General features: G+C 37.7%; 1 protein-coding gene across 1 annotated transcript; it reads left to right on the forward strand.

Annotated features, from left to right (window-relative positions):
* Positions 1-5,994: 5,994 nt before the first annotated feature.
* Positions 5,995-7,572, forward strand: LOC146650690 (uncharacterized). Its single transcript, XM_085385077.1, has 4 exons — positions 5,995-6,166; positions 6,270-6,416; positions 6,992-7,093; positions 7,267-7,572. Exons 1-4 carry the CDS (start codon positions 6,065-6,067, stop codon positions 7,570-7,572), a joined length of 657 nt encoding a protein of 218 aa, XP_085241203.1. The 5' UTR covers positions 5,995-6,064.
* The last annotated feature ends 12,195 nt before the right edge of the window (positions 7,573-19,767 follow it).

Consider the following 19,767-nt stretch of genomic DNA (forward strand, 5'->3'; position numbering starts at 1 on the left):
GGATAGCTAGCCGGCCCAGAATTCAATGTGGAACTTTTCATGTAATGATGGCGGCACAAATAGAAGATAAAGTTAAATTTTTATAGCGGTTATGTTGGTAGGTTTATGAATTTGCATAGACTTGTATTATTTATTTAAACAATCTTCGTAAAAAGTGACCGAAAACTAGCTTGTGGGTCCTGCGGTTTTTCATTGCCGCTTACATACAGCTAATTTTGATTTTTCGCAATTAGCTTTTTTGTGATATTTTTATAGGAACCAAAAAGCAAACAGTGGACTTCATAAAAATTAGAGGAGAAAACGATCACCTATTCACCAGGGTAAAAAATTCAGGCATTGTGGGATGGAGGTACAAGAATAAATCAATTTACACATCATATTCATCTTAGTACGGTTTCAATAACCCTCATTCTGTACAGAACCTGTGATGTCCAGACGGTATTCCTCTTGTGCTCTGCTGTGAAAACTTTTGGATTTAGGGATTATCATAGTTGTCATGGTTTTCTCTCTTCTCTTATTTTTTTTGTGCGATCAGGACAATTCTCGAGAAGATGGGCCTGCAGGGGAAAGTCACCCCCTTGCAGGCCAAAAAGAAATAGGACAACTTAAAGAAAAGATACAAAGTATGTGTGTTGTCAAAAAGATTTTTAAGAACAAAATTTAATAATGTACATTAAAATGTACATTTACTAAAAGTTGTGTTGTTTTTATTTGTCTGTCATTTCTGATTTCCTCAGCCTTTAGGATTGCAAGTATCCAGGGTCAGGAGAGGGAGTCAGTGGGAAGCCCACTGCTGCTACTTGGCTCTGCACTGTAAAAACTGTGATTGGGGTTAATTAGAATATAATAGGAGAGTAATAGTAATTATTACTCAGTAAAAACGTGTATGAGTAGTTTTAATCAAATCTAAGCAAAATTCAACAATTTTGAGATGTTCAGTTATTTAAATTTACACAGTTTTGTTTGGGGTAAATTCAGCAATGGTTTGTTGAGTAGATTTTAAAAAAAATGTTTGAGTACTAAAAAAATTTTAAGAAATCTAATAGATTTAACTGATGAAAGCATTTTCATTTTAATCATTGTACACTTCCGCCCATAATCCTTTGTGCCACGTGCAGGACACACGCGCTTCATGAGTGGACGTCTCCATTTTGTCAGAGGTAAGACTTCTTAATTTGTTCAAATATAAGACACGGTTTAAACAATAACGTATATCGGTTTTGAGTAAAGGTTTTAAACAGTATGATACGTCGAAATTTTATTAATAATCATCACTGTAATGATAGTATCGTATTTTTACACAAATGGCAGTTAGTGGACTGCTAGCACAAGGTCACTTTCCAAGCCTTCACGACTGTGTTACTGAACAGCTTTAACTAACCACATGTTTTACCGTATTAAAAAATATCAACGGTATATTCCGATGAGTTTTAACGTCTTTCATCCACGTTTAAAAGTTCATGAAAAGGTTTTGCGGTCAGTCGTGAGTGATTTTGTCAGCCACAGTCAGTTTTTCGAACTCCAGTTTCCAATAATGGCGGCCGCTACTAAGTTTTAAAATTACTCTTAGTAATCTTTCTGGGTCACAAAATAAACTTTTAACATATTTTCAGGCGCGAAAGTAGCTGTGTAAACATCAAATATCTGCTCGGTTTATCAAGATATCGCATGTTTGCAAAAGTGCTTCGACGTTTTCAGAGCATCTGCTACCCACCAGCTCGATAGCAAGCCGGGAGCTCGAGTGTCACTGAAGCCGCTGAGAACGGCACAACTCCCCGCACATCATTTTCAGATCACCGCGTGGTTTCGCTACTCAGTTTAAACGTAATGTATAAGTCACTTAGACAACCTAAAAATGTTATTGTTGGGGTTTTTTCAGTGTTTTATTTGTTCGTGAGTAAATCGGTTTGGCTGAGATTAATGATAATGTTGCTTTCCTTTCAGGTAATGGAAGATCCCTCAACTTAAATTCACCTGATCAGCATGTAGACTGTGCATTATAAAGTAAGTTGTGATAACATGTTATATTAAATTAAACTAATGGTTTTGAAATTGAAGCGGCATGAAATTACCAAGTTGACCCCACTTAATCTAACTTATTTGTTTTTGTAAAAACAATAAGTAGAAAATAATTGCTTATTATTTGTAGGATTTTTTTTCTTCTTCTCTATAATCTCAACATCAAATGTGTATAGATACCCATGCTCTTACATTTGTCATGAAAAACTATTTAGATTCTTAGATATATATTTTTCCATCACTTTAGGACCTGGCAAATGGGATGGCAGTGTAAGATATGCAAATCTTTTTCTACTACAAAGGGGAATCTTCTACGTCATTACAGATTGCAACACGCAACATTTGGTCGTGGACAGCACCAGCCATGTCTGTATGGCAGTTGTCCTTGCACATTTAAAACACAAGGAGCCCTTCGCACACATTTGTCCAGATACCATACCGCTGAAGAGAGTCCAAGGCCTGGAGTGATCACTGCATTTAAGTGTTTGGCTTGCACTGCTTTTTGCTCTACTCAGAAGGACTATTTTCAGCATATAGGAAATCACTTGAAGAGACACGAAACTGTATTTTGCGTTTTTAATGGATGTGACTTTCGCACAAATATATACAATACATTTCTAAAGCACAAAGGCAGGAGACATACATGTTGTTCCTTAACTGATTTTAAGAAAGAAGTCTTGGAAAGTCATCCTAGTCAGAACACTGACCATTCTGATGTCCCTGAACTCAACAGTGATGAATGCTCTAGTGATGTTGATCCAGAAAGTGCATCTTGTACTGTTCTTCAAGGACTTGGCTTACTTCTACTCAAGTTAGAAAGCACTTACAATGTTTCAGTGAGGTGCATTAATGCTTTGGTTGAAGATCTCTTCTATATTTCTTCTTCAGCATCTGTGGAGGCGGTTAAAAATATAATTGATTCAGCACTGAAATCTAACAAATGCACAGTTGACCACACTATCATAAAGGACTTGGCTGAACAGTTGTGCAGCTCTCATCCCATTAGCAGAGCTCTTGGAGCAGGCGGGCCACTTGGTTCAGCTTTTAAGAGAAATAAGTACTTTAAGGAGCATTTCCAGTTTGTGGATCCTATTGAATATATTCTTGATGCTGAACAAAAAAAGAGCTTTCAATATGTACCAGTTCTAAAGACTTTGCAAGAAGTACTGAAGAACAAAGATATTGCAGTGGAAGCCTTTTCGAGGTGCTCAAGTAGCACTGGGCATTTTGAGTCCATTTTTGATGGTACGTGTTTTAAGGACAATGACTTTTATGCTGTAGAAGAAACAAGACTCTCTATAATAATTTATGTTGATGAATTTGAGGTGTGTAACCTATTAGGAACCTCTCGAAAAAAACATAAAATAACTGCAGTTTATTGGGTTTTGGCCAATTTGCCATTGAGATTACAGTCTGCCTTAACATCAATACAACTAGCTTTACTTTGCAAATCTGTTGATGTGAAACAGTTTGAATACAAAGTAGTATTGGATCCACTTTTGAAAGATCTTGTCACTCTTGAACAGGAGGGGGTTTTTATTTCATGTTTAGGGAGAAATATTAAAGGCGCCCTACACTGTGTTGTAGCTGATAACCTTGGTGCTCATGCAATTAGTGGACTTGTTGAAAGTTTTAACGGGCCATATGTTTGTAGATTTTGCCTTGGACATTCTTCAGAGTACCAGACATATGAAGTACGGTCTGGGGTCTTCCCACTTCGAAAAAAGGATGACTATGATTTACACGTACAAGCTGTCAAAGAAAATCCAAATTTAGTGCCTCATTTTGGCTTAAAGCGGTCATGTCCATTAACTGATCAACTTAATAATTTTCACTTTGTGTCTGGATACCCACCAGATGTCCTTCATGACCTTTTTGAGGGAATAGTGCCAAGAGAGTTAGCATTGTGTTTTCAAGTTTTTTTGAAGAAGCACTACTTCAGTTTGACTGAACTGAATAATATAATCACATGTTTTCCATATAAGGGCTCAGACAAATTGAACAGTCCACAAGCAATCCCTTCAAATTTTGCTGGTCGCAAAACTGTGGGAGGAAATGCTCATGAAAACTGGGCCCTAATACGTTTGTTGCCTCTCCTTGTTGGTTTACGTGTACCTGAAGATGATCCTGTTTGGCAACTTCTTCTGACTTTGAAGGACATTGTTGAGTTAGTGGTTGCCCCTGTTCACACAACACAAAGTATTGCCTACCTTGAATTTAAAATATCTGAACATCGTGTCAGATATTTGGAAGTTTTTCCTGATCAAAGGCTCACACCAAAACACCATTTTTTGGAGCACTACCCTGCTGTAATAGAAAAATATGGGCCATTGGTTGGAGTATGGACAATGCGCTTTGAGGCGAAACACAGATTTTTCAAGCAAGTTGTGAGACACACTAACAATTTCAAAAATGTGTTGCTGACCCTTTCTACAAGGCATCAAATGATGATGGCATACCACATGCAATCAAAAGAGGTGAAACCTGCCCTGCTTGTCACAAAAATATCCAGAATGCCTGTAGATGTGCTGCATCCAGACATACAGGCAGATTTAAGAGCAAGATCACCATCTCTGACTTGTGTGCAGCTTGCCACCACTGTCACCTACAGTGGAACAAGATACACTGCTGGGATGATCCTGTCTAATGGTTCAACATGTGGACTACCAGACTTTGCTGAGATAATACAGATAGTCGTTTTGGACAATTGTGTATATTTCATTGTGAAGTTACTTGCTGCATGGTATGTAGAGCATCTGAGATCTTTTCAACTGGAGGACACTGGCAAGATCAGTCTTTTGGAGCAGCAGAAACTTGGTGACATGTGGCCCTTGGCTTCTTACAATGTGGGAAGAAAACGCTTGGTAACCCTGAAACGTTACATCTGCTGTGCATAATAGGTAAAAAAAAACAAAACGACAACAACAAAAACTTGATAACATGTACATCTCCCAAGTATTTGTTATTTGCAACATTTGGTGTGTTGAAGTGTGCTTTTTGTTTTATAGTTTTATATCTCAACTATTGTATAAATGAAAAGTAATAACTAATTTTATTTAATTGAAGGGAAATTTAACTCTGCCCATTTACATTTTATTCTAGGTTGAACAAGATGGAGGCAAAGCTTCGTGTAATTATTGATGACCAAATCGAGAAGTTGGTTCTTCCATCAGGGATCCCACCAACATTGGAGGAGCTGCAGAGTGTTGTGAAGGATACTTTTGGGATTTCAAATGACTTCAGTCTTCAGTATTTTGACCCAGAATTCCAGGACTACTTCACTCTTCACAGAGCTGACCAGATAAAAGACAAAGACACTGTGAAGGTTGTTGGCATCACCCCGGTCATGATAAGCTTGACTCCGGTTGATGACAGTTTTGGCAGCCCCTCTGGCCAACTGTCTGACTATGACTCCTCATATGCTGAGTCAGTTGTATCCAATGCAGACTCTGCTGCAACTACTTCTTCTCAGGACACCATTATTCTCAAAAGGCAGAAGACCACAGAACGTTGTGAGCCCTGGCCGAAACAGTTCCCCATTCCACAGTTTGCATATGAAACTGAGATGTACCTGGAAAGAGCCACTGAGGAGTATAAAAAGAATGGAAATCTTCTGCCCACCTCCAAAGTAAAGACTGATATTCTTGAGAAGTTGGCTGAAACTATATTTACATTTACGGCCTATCCTTCAAGTGCACAGGTTAGTTATGTTGCTGAGGCACTTGTGACAAAATACCCTTGTCTCAAGGAACCTGGCTCTTTCTCAGGTTATTATGGTTGGCAACAAAGCATCAAATACAAGATGGCCAATTATCGTACAAAACTTAGAGGGTTTGGTGTTCCTGAGTTGACATGCAATGCCATGAAACACAAGAGTCCAGGTGACCAGAAGTCTGCAAATAAAGTGAAAAAGCCTCGGAAAGCAGAGGTAAATTACCTTCCGCCATATCCAGCAGGTGAAGATGAGGACAGTCAAGAAGAAGAGAGAATTCAGTTGCTTACTGAAGTCAAGAAAAGAGACAACAACAAAGTGATAAAAGAAAAAATGGCTAAAACATTTGCACATAGACGACATGAAATTGTCAACCTGTCCCCCAGCATTGAAGACATCAAAGCCAGATGGCCAGCATTGTTTGAGGCATCTCATGTGAGTTCCAAATTCATTTTGGGTGGGCTTTTGGTTTTTTTTAATGTAATCTTTCAAACTTCAAATAATTTGAGGCTGCATCATGGTTTTTTTTGTCGTTCAGCTGCAGGATGAGTTCTACAGGATCACCCTGGTACACCTTGAACCCAAATTCATGTCCATGCTGGATGAGTACACTCCCAAACTGTTGGCCCTTTTCCATTCCAAGGGGGGAGCCATGGGATTGAAGTTGCAGGCTATCATAGCCAAGGTATTTTCCACTGACATTTCAGCTTGGAATTTTATTTAAAGAATTTTTTTGTCAAATTTCATTTGCATGGTGCACAGCTCCACTAATTTGTTTGCATGTTTTTGTCAGTGCAAGAGGACGCCAGGACGTCACTGATATAATTAACAACACAATTATGGGTTTCATGTTTTAATTGTATTTTAAATACATGTCTATTCTTAGTAAAAAAACAAACAAAAACCAAACAAAAAAACACAAGTACAGGTATTGCTGGGTTTTTGTTTTGTCCCAAGAAGGAAAAACCCTTTCTGACGAACATAAACTAAATTAGATAAAAAACTAAATGACTAAATTAATGTAATTTACTAAAACGACACATTTAAAGATTGAAGCTTACAAGCATGTTGACAATACCTTTGTGTTGACTGTCAGCACCCAGGCATGTGCATTAACATCAGCTAATTATTGCACATAATGCTCCATGTGGTGATAATTTGATATTTAAGTTTTTTTTAATACTGCCAATTCTCACAGTTTTGTCTTAATAAATGGTCACTTATCTGATGGTAATTTTTGGAATTCTTGCTCATTTTCAGTCACCAAGCAATCCTAGCAATAACATAACCAGAAATCTGGTTATTCAGTGCTTGATGGTGTACCTTGGGGAGTCCATTGATCAACTGATCAAAGAGTACAGTGTAAGTGTTGAAGTAGAAACATTATTCTGTTTTTGTTATTCATATGCGTTTGTCAAGTTTCAAATAATTTGAGGCATTATCATGTTTTATTTGTCATTCAGCTACAGGATGTGTCCAGGAAATATTTCATGTGTGCAACTACAGTCAGAAAACCCATGTGTTTGTTGTTTCAGGATGCTGATGAGGATGGTGTGTCACAAGATCTTTCTGAACAGAGGATGAAAATCTACAAAATCAAGGCTGTTGGATCTGAGGAGGATGACATTGGCATTGTGCTGGAGGGTGTGAGAGTTATGCCTGCTCTGGGCAATTTTCCAAGAGCATGCGCAATGCTGGTTGGATTGACATATGCAGTCGATCTTGCCTATCCCAAAGAGCTAAAATACACCTTGGAAGTATTCCAGAAACTTTTCCTTGAACTGGATTGTGCTAAGCTCTCACCAAAAGTGAACAGCCTCAAGAACAAGTTATTGGCTTAAACGAGGACTCCGAAAGAATGAAAGGGAAGTAAGCTTACTGAAAACCTTTGGTTTGTCTTTTTTAGATGCAGCTATCTTTTCAGTTTTCAAGTTAATTTCATCTTATTCATATCTTACCCAAATGACCTGCAATGTGTCAGGCTGTATTTGTGCTCTTCATTTTAATGTTTGTTTTTTATTACCTACAAGTTTCTTAGGAATATTCTGTTTGAAAGGCAGCAAATTGGAGGAATCACTAGTGAAGCTTTTCTTTGTTTATAGTGTATGTTACTATAAAACATTAGTTTAAAACAACTTTAAAATTTAACAGAAGTGCAGTCCTGTAGCTGTAGAAATGTTACTTCCTCTTACATGTGTCTTAGATTTTCTCAGGTTAAACATCCAAATTGGGATAAAAGGTTGATTTACATTATTGATATTCCATGTACATGAGTGAAAAACCTTTGTTCTACAATTATATTGAGTGATTCAATTTAACAAAAGATTGACTAACTAAAGTTTTTGTTTGTCAATCATAAATAAGTAACAGAGATAAAGGAAACGGTAAAGGATATTCAAATTTCAGGTTCATGTTGATATTACAGTCTAAAGATTAATTTCTTTTTTACAAAACTGGTTTACATTCATGCAGTTTATGTTGCTGTTGCTCTGTACACAAAGCTGTGTGATAAACTGTTTATGACACTAAAACAAATTTACAGCAGAGGAATGTATTTAGGAGATCAGGAGATTGTTGATGAGAATTCAGTGTATACGAGCAGAAAAATGTTATATTATAAATTACTGTGTTTTATTTTCCACAATAAAACAAATTACTGTTTTGATGTTTTCTTTGTGAAATTGATTCATTTTACTCAGAAAATAAGTAAAATTCATTTCATTTTCTCTTATTATTCAGTCATTATTTTTAAGGTTTATTTGGAAAAGTATTGAATCCAATTTGAGTTTTACTGAAAAAACAAGATTTCATTTCTTTATAATGGATATTTTAGGAAGTTTTTACTAAACCTTTGCCAGATAGTTAGTAAATTCAAAGTAATTTTTCTCAGAGACTTATTTCATATCAATTATTTTTTTTGGTAAAGTTGGGCAATTTCAACCTTCAGTTTGAGATTTTGACCCTAAATCCAACACATTTACAGTTTAATTCTATTAATATCTACTTTTGTTTTCTATTTGAAATTAATTAACATTTTCTCTACATTTTACATAAATCTTTTGAAATTAAAATCTACTTAATTATTTCAAGTGTCACTTTGTTGCCATAACTTTTTTAAGTAACCTCTAGTCACAGTTTTTACAGTGTGGTTTGGCCTCATGGATGAGGTGACAGGGCAGAGGCCTTCCATTAGGCCTCCTGTCCTAATTTCCTTTCTCCCTGAGGACAATCCAGGGCCAAGTACAGCAGTGGGTGACAAAAAATAGGGGGAAGAAGAGACAGATGAGGAAGAAGATCAGCCATCCACAACAGTGAGGAAGAGGTGAAGGGATAGGGGGGATGAGAGGACATGAGATACCAAAGGGAGGCTGAGGAGAGGAGAGGAGAGAACAGGAGAGCAGGGACAGGATGGACAGACTTTTTTCTATACTAGAAAGATTGGTTCCTAAATAAGTTACAAATATATTCAAATAATATTCTTACTTTGTTCTGTTTGTTGTTTCATTCTGAAAGTTTTTGATTAATGAAAGTTTGTTCCCAAATCGGTTGTGCCTTCAGATATTTTTTTTTATTTGAATACATTTCTTACTTTTTTCTATTTGTTGTGTTATTCTATGTGTTTTTTATTATGAATAAATTGATGAAAACAATTTTCACTGAACTCATTTCATTTACAGTTGTTTTTAACATGTATGAACATTAATCAAACAGTTTTAAAATTATATTTATTAAAGGTAAATAAAAATAAAACAATATTTCTAAAACATGAGTATTAGTTAAAAAAGGAACAAAAATATACAAATATTTACAATTTTTCACACAGGATTAACCTAAGTGACCTGTTCCTGGACCGTTTTTTAATATAGTTTGATAGATCACACAAACAGAAAGTCTCTGGCAGTGTTGCTGGATCTGCCGAAGCAAGATCAGACGTGGATGGGGTGCTGCGACTAAGACCCGCGGTTTGTCTTTTCTGGTTGGAGAGTGGAGAATCACACAGGGTGGTCTGCAAAGAGTGTTTTAGGACGCTTCCTCCCACTGCATGGTCCATCCACGGGTTTGCAGGGCTGGCTCAATCGACTAGTGATGGGTCGTTCGCGAACGAAATGGCTCTTAGAGCCGGCTCTTTGACGTGAACGACGCGAGCCGGCTCCTTATCGCGAGCCGTCATGTGGGTTTTTTTTTCTTTCTCTCACCCTCTCTCTCTCTCTCGCACTTTTTTTCCGCTTCACTTCGCACCTGAGCCTTGTGCTTTACGCTGGGCAGAGGGGGGAGGGGTGGTAGTTACACTCAGTAGCACAGGAACAGAGCCAGAGGGAGAGAGAGAGAAAGAGAAAGAGAGCCAGGGACAACAACGTCACATTAGAAAGGTATAGTAATCATCCACAACTATTTTCGGTTGCAGATGATAAAGGATTCAGAAAATTTATTCATGCAGGTCCATATGACAGAGAATATGCATCTTCTTTTTGTTTTCATATTATAATTTATATTTAATTGTGTTGTGGTTTGCAGTGTTTTGTGTTGTTTTCACTTTAAATTTGTAAAAGGAAAAAGCTGAAAATTTAAATAGTTAAAAGTTGAAATGTGAATAGTTGATTTTTGTATTATATGATTTATTTATTACATTTTATGTGGAGTGAAAAAATAAAAGTATATTTACAGTGGCCCCTACAGACAAAGCACATACAAACTTCAAATCACGTACGAACTCTGAAGCACGTACAAACTCCAAAACACGTAAAAACACGTACAAACTCCAAAACACGTAAAAATTCCAAAACACGTACAAAAGACAACAGAAGTGCTCCAGGATGCTGGGCGCAGTGTTGAGCTTTTGTTACCTAGTGGCTACACAAGCCAGCAAGTACCAACGACCGGATTTGGTGTGTGGTAGTAACAGGTAAATGAACCTTTTTTTTAAAATTATTTGAATATATATGAGTGCCTGTGTATAAATACACAAACAATACACACATGCTTTCAATTGTGTAATTTAAGTGATCTAGTAGCTCTGCTTTGGAAGTTCAGTTCATGCTAGAAATGTGTTTTGGAGTTTGTACGTGTTTTGTCTCTAGGGGCCACCGCATATATTTATATATAAACATATACAAATAAAACCACTTTTTTTTACGTTAGTAATTCCTTTTGTGCATAATTTTATATTATTGTTAATAATAAATTAATTAAAGCAACAAAACAACCTGAAGAGCCGGTTCGGAGCCGAAAGAGCCGGCTCTTTTTAGTGAGCCGAACCGAAAGAGCCGGCTCTCTAAAAAGAGCCGGAAATCCCATCACTACAATCGACGGCTGCCACGCTACTAAGAGGTTTTTCAGAAATATGCAAACTGGAGAAAGTGGATTCTATATTACTACTAGTATAACGGTGCATACACACAGAACGCAATAGAAGACCAAAGAGTCAGGTTTGCATGTAACGTCGATAAAGAAGGATGATGAAGTGCGACTGTGGGTCCCATGCCAAATCAGAAGCAGATTTGCGTGGCGAAAATGCTTTTCTGCCCGATTTGCACAAACAATTAGCGCGAATGATGCGTTTGAAGCGCAAAGTAAAATACGCGCTGCATTTTATTTTGTGCATTCGTGCTTATTGCATCTGCCACTCAAGTTGGAAAAATCTGGACTCCAGCATCAAGTCGCGCCACGACAACCAATCAGGTGATTGGGTGTCAGTTATGCTGTGACTGCGTGAATGGAGTCACAGCATCAGCAGGACATGGATACTGATAAAGACCGTGGCTACGGGGTGGATCTAGAGAAATTTTCTTAGGGTGGCATAGAAATCAAATGGGGTGGCAAAATCAAAGCCTTTTTTTTTTCCAAACACATATGCAGGTGGTTACATATGGTTAAAATAATTCACGTAAGTATACACGTTTTTCATATAAATATAGTCTATAACATAATTATTGTCTGTAGCCTACATAATTAAACACTTTAGTTACATAAAACATGTGAGTTTTGATTTTATGTACTGTATAGCCTGTATAATAAATAAATGTGTAGCCCAATAAGTATAAAATCCAGAAAGCTACACAACATGGGGCGGTTCATTTACAAACACAAGTCTAACTTAAGTTTCACACTGTTTTTTGTTAGAAAATAATCACATTGTTACATGCTTAAATTACACAAAATGTCAGAAATCTGCACTGTCATGAACAAAAATTTAAACCTAATTTTTCATGATTTGTTGGATTAACCCACCGAGGTCTGAAATACAACCGGCCATTTTTGACTCCTTTTGAGTTTACATTTGTATTTCACCCTCAAATTGTTTCATTTTATTTTTTTCCCCCTTGCCTGGTTTGGTATCATTCTTTTCAGCTCAACTGAATTTAGTTGTTTTTTTTCTGTCCCTCCAGAACTTGTACTGTTTTTTACTGTAAAAAACCCCCCACAGACATGTTGAGTCAATTTTTATAACTTGAAATGCAAATATAAAATGTACATTTTGTAAGCATATACATATACAACTATTTATCTGAAAATGCAGCCAATATACCTGCCGTTTTTTTTTTTTTTTCATTTTGTACAGCCACTTAAAAATATTACTAAAACTAAAATGAGAGAACAATCAAGTGTCGCAATAAGGCTACGTCCACACGTACACAGGTAATTTTGAAAACTGAGGTTTTCCGTTTTTGTTTTAAAAAATAATCCCGTCCACACGTAAACGCAGAAATGAAGGAAAACGCTGCTAGAAGCAGAACCGAGTCGTATGTGTGGAGGGACAGTAACTGTTAGGGGTGCAACGATACACAAAATTAACGGTTCGGTTCGATACTTTGGTGTCACGGTTCGATATTTTTTCGATACAAAAAATGTTCATGCTTTTTTAATTTGTCATCTATTAAAATTATAAATATATATTTTAACTCAAACATACAGTTTTTAAACTTAATGTTGCTGAAACAACAAAGGGATAAAATAATAAATCTATCTGATCGACAAATCACTCATCTTTGGAAAAGAGAGTTTATTACAGAGAAATGGCTCTTTCCAAAATAAAAGCTATACTATAACGGTCCCCATAAGGAGAATCATGTGCTAACAGCTGTCTAAATGACTTGGGTAAAGTTTGTAGCATGCGTGCTTGTTGTTTTTGCCTGCTTCCACTTGTCTTTGCACTAGGATGATGTCGGCGTAAATGTGCAGTCATATTCGTTGTGTTCCCACTAGTGCTGTCAGCGTAAATCTCGTTGCAGGGCTCTAGACTAACGCCATGGGCGTACCAGTACGTCTAACTTTAAAAAGTTAGCTGTACCGGCACAAAAGTTAGGCGCACACAAATTTTATAATAATTTATATAATATAATGTGTTTTTCTGGATACACTGTGCTTTTTCAGCGTTCAAAGATTGATGACACCGTGTCAGAGCACTGGCTATGAATTTCAGAAGGATCAGGTCTTAACTTAACAGAAAAGTTAGCAATAGTTCTTTTCCTATTACAGCTACATCCACATCTGTCGTGCCTAGGCTGCTCACTAGGGCTGGGTATCATCACTGATTTCTATAATCCATTCGATTCCGGTTTTCAAAGTTCCGATTCGATTCAACTTAGCCTCAGACAGTCAGAAATATTATAATTCTGATCATTTATCAGTACTGACTTCCTCAGAATTGTGAACATCACAGCAGATGCCTTTGTGTGAAAGTAACTGAGAATAAAACACAGAAAAACATGAAGGAGATTTTCCTGGTCTGGCTTTTTCTAGCAGATAACCTTAAAAATATTCTACAATGTTCTGCATATAAAGTTAAAATTTCTTCAGTATTGAACAACAGAAAAAATAGGCTTTCTTGTCCGAGGTCATTTAAGTGAAAAAAAGAAAAGAAAAAGACAGCAGCCACAGCGCTGTAAACAACGGTAGACTGGTGGGTAATAAGCGAATGAATAACACAGAAAACAGAGATTGGAGACGGGAAACTGTTCTTGAAGTACAGAGAGAGATAGAGAGAGAGAGCTAGCTGTGCATGAAGTGCGATTTTAATAGTCGTGGAAGCAAAACAGCAAAATTCAGCTCGGAATCAGCGCAAAAAGACCTAATCACAGCGCGGACCGGACGCATCGGATTCGCTAAGCTCCGACAGCGTGTCCGTCTACGGGCCATCAGGTGAGAAAGCCGAAAAAGACAAAGTTAATTCTGATGCGTCGGGTCTGTTCTGTGTTTACGTCTTTGTGTGGAGTCCGTGTACCTGTTCTCATTTGCTGTTTGGTTGTTGTTGAACTGGTTTTGTGAGCTTCAATCTGAGAATCTGGCGTTTCTGGCAAAACACAGTTATATTTAAAAGTCGATTCAGGATTTAATGAATTGATATGGCTTTATTCAAGCTACTCACCTCCCACTTCCACCTGCACTTTCCACTGGACCACGGCCAATCAGAGAGGTCCCGCCCCTGACTATCTCTGATTGGTTTAGTCCACGATAGGGGCAAAATGTGTGTCTGTTGTTGACCACAGGGAAGGTTGCAGATTTTTTTATTTTTTTTTGCTACCCGAACAGTTGGTCGCACAGGTGCAACCAAATATTTTTTTTAGTCGCACCACTGAAAAATTTGGTCGCATTTGCGACCAAATTGGTTGCACTCTAGAGCCCTGCGTTGAAATGACGTTAATGCCACAACACGGCAAATCTCCATTAACGAGCTACCGCGGATCGCCCCGTGCGTGGGGCTGGACGGCCAACACGTTAATGAGCTAACTGCGCTAACGCACTAGTTCCCACCAATGTAATTGAGCATTGCATGGCACATCCAACATACTGTTTTACTTTTGTCCATGACGCGCTTACCTTCAGGGTCATACGTCACATGAAAACCAAAATAGTTCTAAATGCCACATCTGAATGAGGGTGGGGGAGGTTCAATTTGCCATGTTGCAAGGAGAGCTTAACATCTGTCTTGCTAGCTTGCCCTGCGCTCAGTGAATTTGGGTTCGACTACTCCGCCTAGGTTGCACCGTCGAGCGCAGATCCACTGAGCACTCAACACAGACAGCATCGTCAGAAGGAAAATTGATAAAATAAATGAAAAATTTTGTATTGTTCGATACATATGCGTAACGAACCGAAAGCACTCTATCGATCGGTTCAATATCGATACGAGTATCGTTGCACCCCTAGTAACCGTATGTGTATATGTATGCATTTAAACACTGCAGAGAGTAAAATTAACAGTAAAAGTATCGTAGAAATTCATTTCACCGAAACAATAACGTGGCGCACAGTGTGACATCAAAAAAGGCGCACACCTTTGACGCTGCATTTTTTCTCGTCTACACGTAAATGCAAAAAACTGAGTTTTCGAAAATATCCACCCTGGCAGGCGTGTTTAGAAATCTCCGTTTTCAGTGACCAAAAACGCCGTTTACATGTGGACAAAAGGTGCAAAACGCGTACAAACTCCAAAACACATTTCTAGCATTAACTGAACTTCCAAAACAGCTACCTAGATCACTTAAATGACACAATTGAAAGCATATGTGTGTTGTTTGTGTATTTATACACAAGCACTCATATATATTCAAATAATTAAAAAAAATGTTCATTTACCTGTTACTACCACACACCAAATCCAGTCGTTGGTACTTGCTGGCTCGTGTAGAGCCACTAGGTAACAAAAGCTCAACATTGCCCCTAGCATCCTGGAGCACTTCTGTTGTGTTTTGTACATGTTTTGGAGTTTTTACGTGTTTTGAAGTTTATACGTGCTTTGTCTCTAGGGGCCACTGTAAATATACTTTTATTTATTCACTCCACATAAAATGTGACAAATAATATAATGCAAAACCAACTAGTCACAGTTCAACTTTTTAACTATTTAAATTTTCAGCTTTTTCCTTTTAAACAAATTTAAAACGAAACAACACAAAACACTGCAAACCACAAAACAATTAAATATAAATTAAAATATGAAAACAAAAAGAAGATGCACATTCTCTGTCATATGGGCCTGCATGAATAAACTTTCTGAATCCTTTATTGGATGTGGATGATTACTATACCTTTCTAATGTGACGTTGTTGTCCCTGGCTCTCAATCTCTCTCTCTCCCTCCCACTCTGTTCCTGTGCTACTTCGAGTGTAATTACCGCCCCTCCCCCCTCTTCCCAGCGTGAAATAACTTTTTCTCGATATAAAAATGAAACTATTGCGATAGACCAATACAAATTAAGCTGCACAGAGCCAAACCAATCACAGCCGCAGCGTCACGTCACGTAACTTGTTACGTACAGCTCAAGTGCCAAGCCGCACATGTGTATTTGTTTGGGAAGCAGCCAGCTGCCATGCGGCTGGGTAATCGAGGAAATGACTAGAGAAAAATCAACCGAGAGCTTGGGTGACCAGGTTACCGAAGACAACACAGATGACGGTTCCAATGCAGGAGAGATTGTCGAAAGGAAAGGCCAGAGAAGTTCCGTAGTGTGGAGGTATTTCGGCTATTTGAAGTCTGACAAAAAACAGTAACGCGCACTGTAAATTGTGCCGAAAGCATGTTCCCAAGTCTGTCATCGTCTGTCATTTGTCATCGAAAACAACTAGGGGAATCCCTGCGAAGCAGCAACAGTCAATTGAGTCTGCTTTCTCCAGCGTCTTACCATATGACAAAAAAGCTAAGAGACATAGCAACATAACGAATGCCATAGCTTACTGTCTTGCTAAAGACATGCTACCAATAAACACGGTCAAAAATGAAGGATTCAAGCAGCTAATTAAGGTAATGGATCCTTGTTTCCAACTCCTTGGACATAAACATTTCTCTCAGACAGCGCTTCCAAAGCAATATTAAATAAGTTAGTCAATTTTGTCTCTTCTTCTGTAAAATAAACTAAGATTTATTTTTAGAATTAATATTTTGTTTCTAAGTGGAACTGACAATCTAGTAGTCTGTTTTGTTTGTTCTATTTTGAAACTTAAATGGTTTAGCGGCTACCTTTTGTGTAGTTTGTAATATTTGCCTTTATTTTGCCTAAACTGAAGCCTCATTTTAAGTACATCTACCCTGTTGAACTTATTATGGGAAATAAATATTTAAATCAAAACAAGCTGCTGATTATTTCACATTTTACTTGTGAGCAACAGCACATTTTAAATCTTACATATATAGTTATTTGGCTTATATCGTGATATATATCATTATCGCCTGAAATGAAAAAAGCATATCGTGATATGAAAAAATCTTGTATCGCCCAGCTCTACTTCTACACAACAGAACAACTACACAAGACAGCACAACACACTAAGTATACACTCCACACTAAACGTCACAAATCTCCCACATCTAAAAACTAACTCTCTGTCTCTCACTAGGTCGCTCTGTCTCGCTGCTGTTACCGTCACTCCCAAAACTTTCCCCTCTTCCTGAACAACCAAATCCTATGTGTTAAATTGGTCGACATGGTACATCTTTCCACTGATAGGAAAGAGGTGGCTTTTTTTCCCCCTGTTTTCTCGCTGTCCTTAGAAAACGCTTAAAACACACACACAAAAATGTGACTACAGTATTTAGAAAAAAGCGTGTCTTATATATATTGTCATAACTCTTGATTTACTGGCTTGTAATTAAAATTTAAAAACTTTGAAGTCCGAACTTTCAATGTGGGCTGAAATAGAGACTCAGCGTGGCTGCAGCTTGTTGCTATGTCAGCTTAGATCAGTCATGTGATTTGGAGGTGCAGTGTGTCCCTGGACCACGGAGGGTTAATAACACTCACCTTCTTCCATTTCCAGAGTGTAACATCCAACCACCTGTGTAAAAAGCAAAATTCCCATGGTGTTGTTCAAAATGTGCTCTGGCACAATCATAAATATTGCTTGCTACTGAAAACAAGAAAAAAGCTGGTCCTACTATGGGCTGAACCATTTGTAAATGGTGGAGGGGCGGGGACACTATGCAATATATTCAGTTTTAGCATTTGTATTCACTGTTGACTGTAACTACGCTCAAACTGTTAATGCTATCTTAATAAACTGGAGCTGGAGGTAGCAGAGCTGAAGATGTTGAGGTTCTCTTTAGGAGTGACGAGGGACATACACAGAGGGAGAGCTCAGGTTGGATGTTTTGGAGATCAAGCCAGGGAAGCCAGATTGAGATGGTTTGGACACGTTCAGAGGAGGGACAGCGATTATGTTGGTAAAAGGATGTTGAGGTTCATGCTGCCAGAAAGGCAGCATGAACTCTTCCTCCTAGAGGAAGACCAAAGAGGAGGTTCATGGATTTAGTGAAGGATGACATGAGGGTGGTTGTTGTGAGTGAGGCGGATGCAGAGGATAGGGTTAGATGGAGGCAGGTGATTCGCTGTGGAGACCCCTGAAGAGCGTAGACAAAAGGAAAAGAAGTGCTTTTTTCTGTCTGACATCTTGTAAAATACTCTTAATTTTATTACCAGGAACCACCAGATTGAAGAATAAAAGCATACAATGGAGCCTGAAAAGTGTCCCTCCAGAACTTGTATTTCCCAAACTTTATACTACACTTTAAGTACTTCTCAAAAAGGGCTGCTATTGTGTGCTAATAATATAGTTTTTTGGTTTTTTTTATGTATAAGCGAATAATGTAAACAATATTATCCAGAAATATGTGATAGCCTTTCAGCTCAAAGAATATTTAGATGTCTGAGAGTACCTGCATCTTCAAGAAAAATCCAGCATTTAGAGGCTCACACACACATTCTGCACAACCCAATTAACATTTGACTTGTTTGCTCTTTCATCCATTCACTCAAACTGCTCCCACCTGACACATTAGAATTAACTACAAAAACAAAAAGTTATCAACTGTGATAGATCAGTGTAGCAGTCAGTGTTAAAATGTAAAGATTTCTTTTTAAAATTAACTTTTACAGGTTATAAATTTCGGTTTCAGTATGTTTACCTTTATGTAATTTGAGATATTACTAGTGTAGACATAGTCAATAATGTCTAAGCTGTCTGGAGAGAAGTTTCTAATTTAATGTTTTGTTTTTTATAAACAGGCCCTTCGGTCACAATATACTCCTGTGAAAGCTATTTTTACAATTTACTCAAGAGCCATGGTGATATTTTTTCTTGTGTAGGCTGGACCTCAAAGATGAAAATCAGACAAGAGTTTTACCTGCCAGCTTTTATTTCCAGTTATTTACATCTGAAACAGACAATCAACTTAGATGATATCGTTTGTTTAAACTAGAGATCCACCAATATGTTTTTTTGGGGGCCGAATATCAATTATTGTCATGGTCCTGCGTCCATGACTCAGTGATTTTGTGTTTTTTATTGTTATTATTTTCATTATTATTCGTGGGCTGTTTTGGGATGGTTTGTGTTTTGGGATTTTAGATACTGGGTTCTGGGGTTGTGTTCCCTCTATTGGTCCCTGGTGTTAGTGTTCCCCTGTCTCGTCAGGTTAATCAGGTCCAGCTGTGTCTCCCACCTGTGTGTGATTTCCCAGTGTCTCTCTGTGTACTTATAGTGTGTGTTTGCCTCTGTTCCTCGTCGCGTCGTCTGTGTTCATACTCTGTGAATTCCCCTGCGTGCTAAGTAACAGTATATTCAACAGCATTGGACTGTGTGTAACATTTAATACAGCTTTAGTATTAATCTACTTTTTTTCCACCTCTTGTAATCCATGAAACTGCTTCAAACAAAGAGATGATGTGAATCGGATGCATGACAACGACTTTAAGTTAACAAAACAACCCTAAATAACAATCATTAGTTCCTTCAAATATAAATGTTAATGGTGGGAACTGTAACTTTAATTTTTATATTTAAACTCGCATAACAATATTCCCAAAAAATCAATAAGCCCAAGTAACAGTGAAACTTTTGGCTATGTAAAACATTTTTCAAGCATGGTAAAGTTTATTCAACATCCAGTGTCTACAAATTGCTTTTAAATAAGGCCGAAACCTGTGGCACAAGTTGCAATGCAATCATCAACATGTTTGGAAAAGACATTGTACTTGTGGAAGTGCCCGGCACACGCAACGTTCCAAAACATGTAGAGGATATGAGGTAGTCTGCTTTGACTAC

Source organism: Rhamphochromis longiceps, linkage group LG16 (assembly GCF_057381845.1).
Source record: "Rhamphochromis longiceps isolate RC_006_pf linkage group LG16, R_longiceps_female_GT1.1, whole genome shotgun sequence".
Taxonomy (NCBI): Eukaryota; Metazoa; Chordata; class Actinopteri; order Cichliformes; family Cichlidae; genus Rhamphochromis; species Rhamphochromis longiceps.

Coding starts and splice junctions, on each gene's coding strand:
- LOC146650690 (XM_085385077.1), top strand. CDS start 6,065: ATGGCTAAAACATTTGCACATAGACGACATGAAATTGTCAACCTGTCC. Junction 6,167..6,269: donor CATTGTTTGAGGCATCTCAT/GTGAGTTCCAAA, acceptor TTTGTCGTTCAG/CTGCAGGATGAGTTCTACAG. Junction 7,094..7,266: donor AACTGATCAAAGAGTACAGT/GTAAGTGTTGAA, acceptor TTGTTGTTTCAG/GATGCTGATGAGGATGGTGT.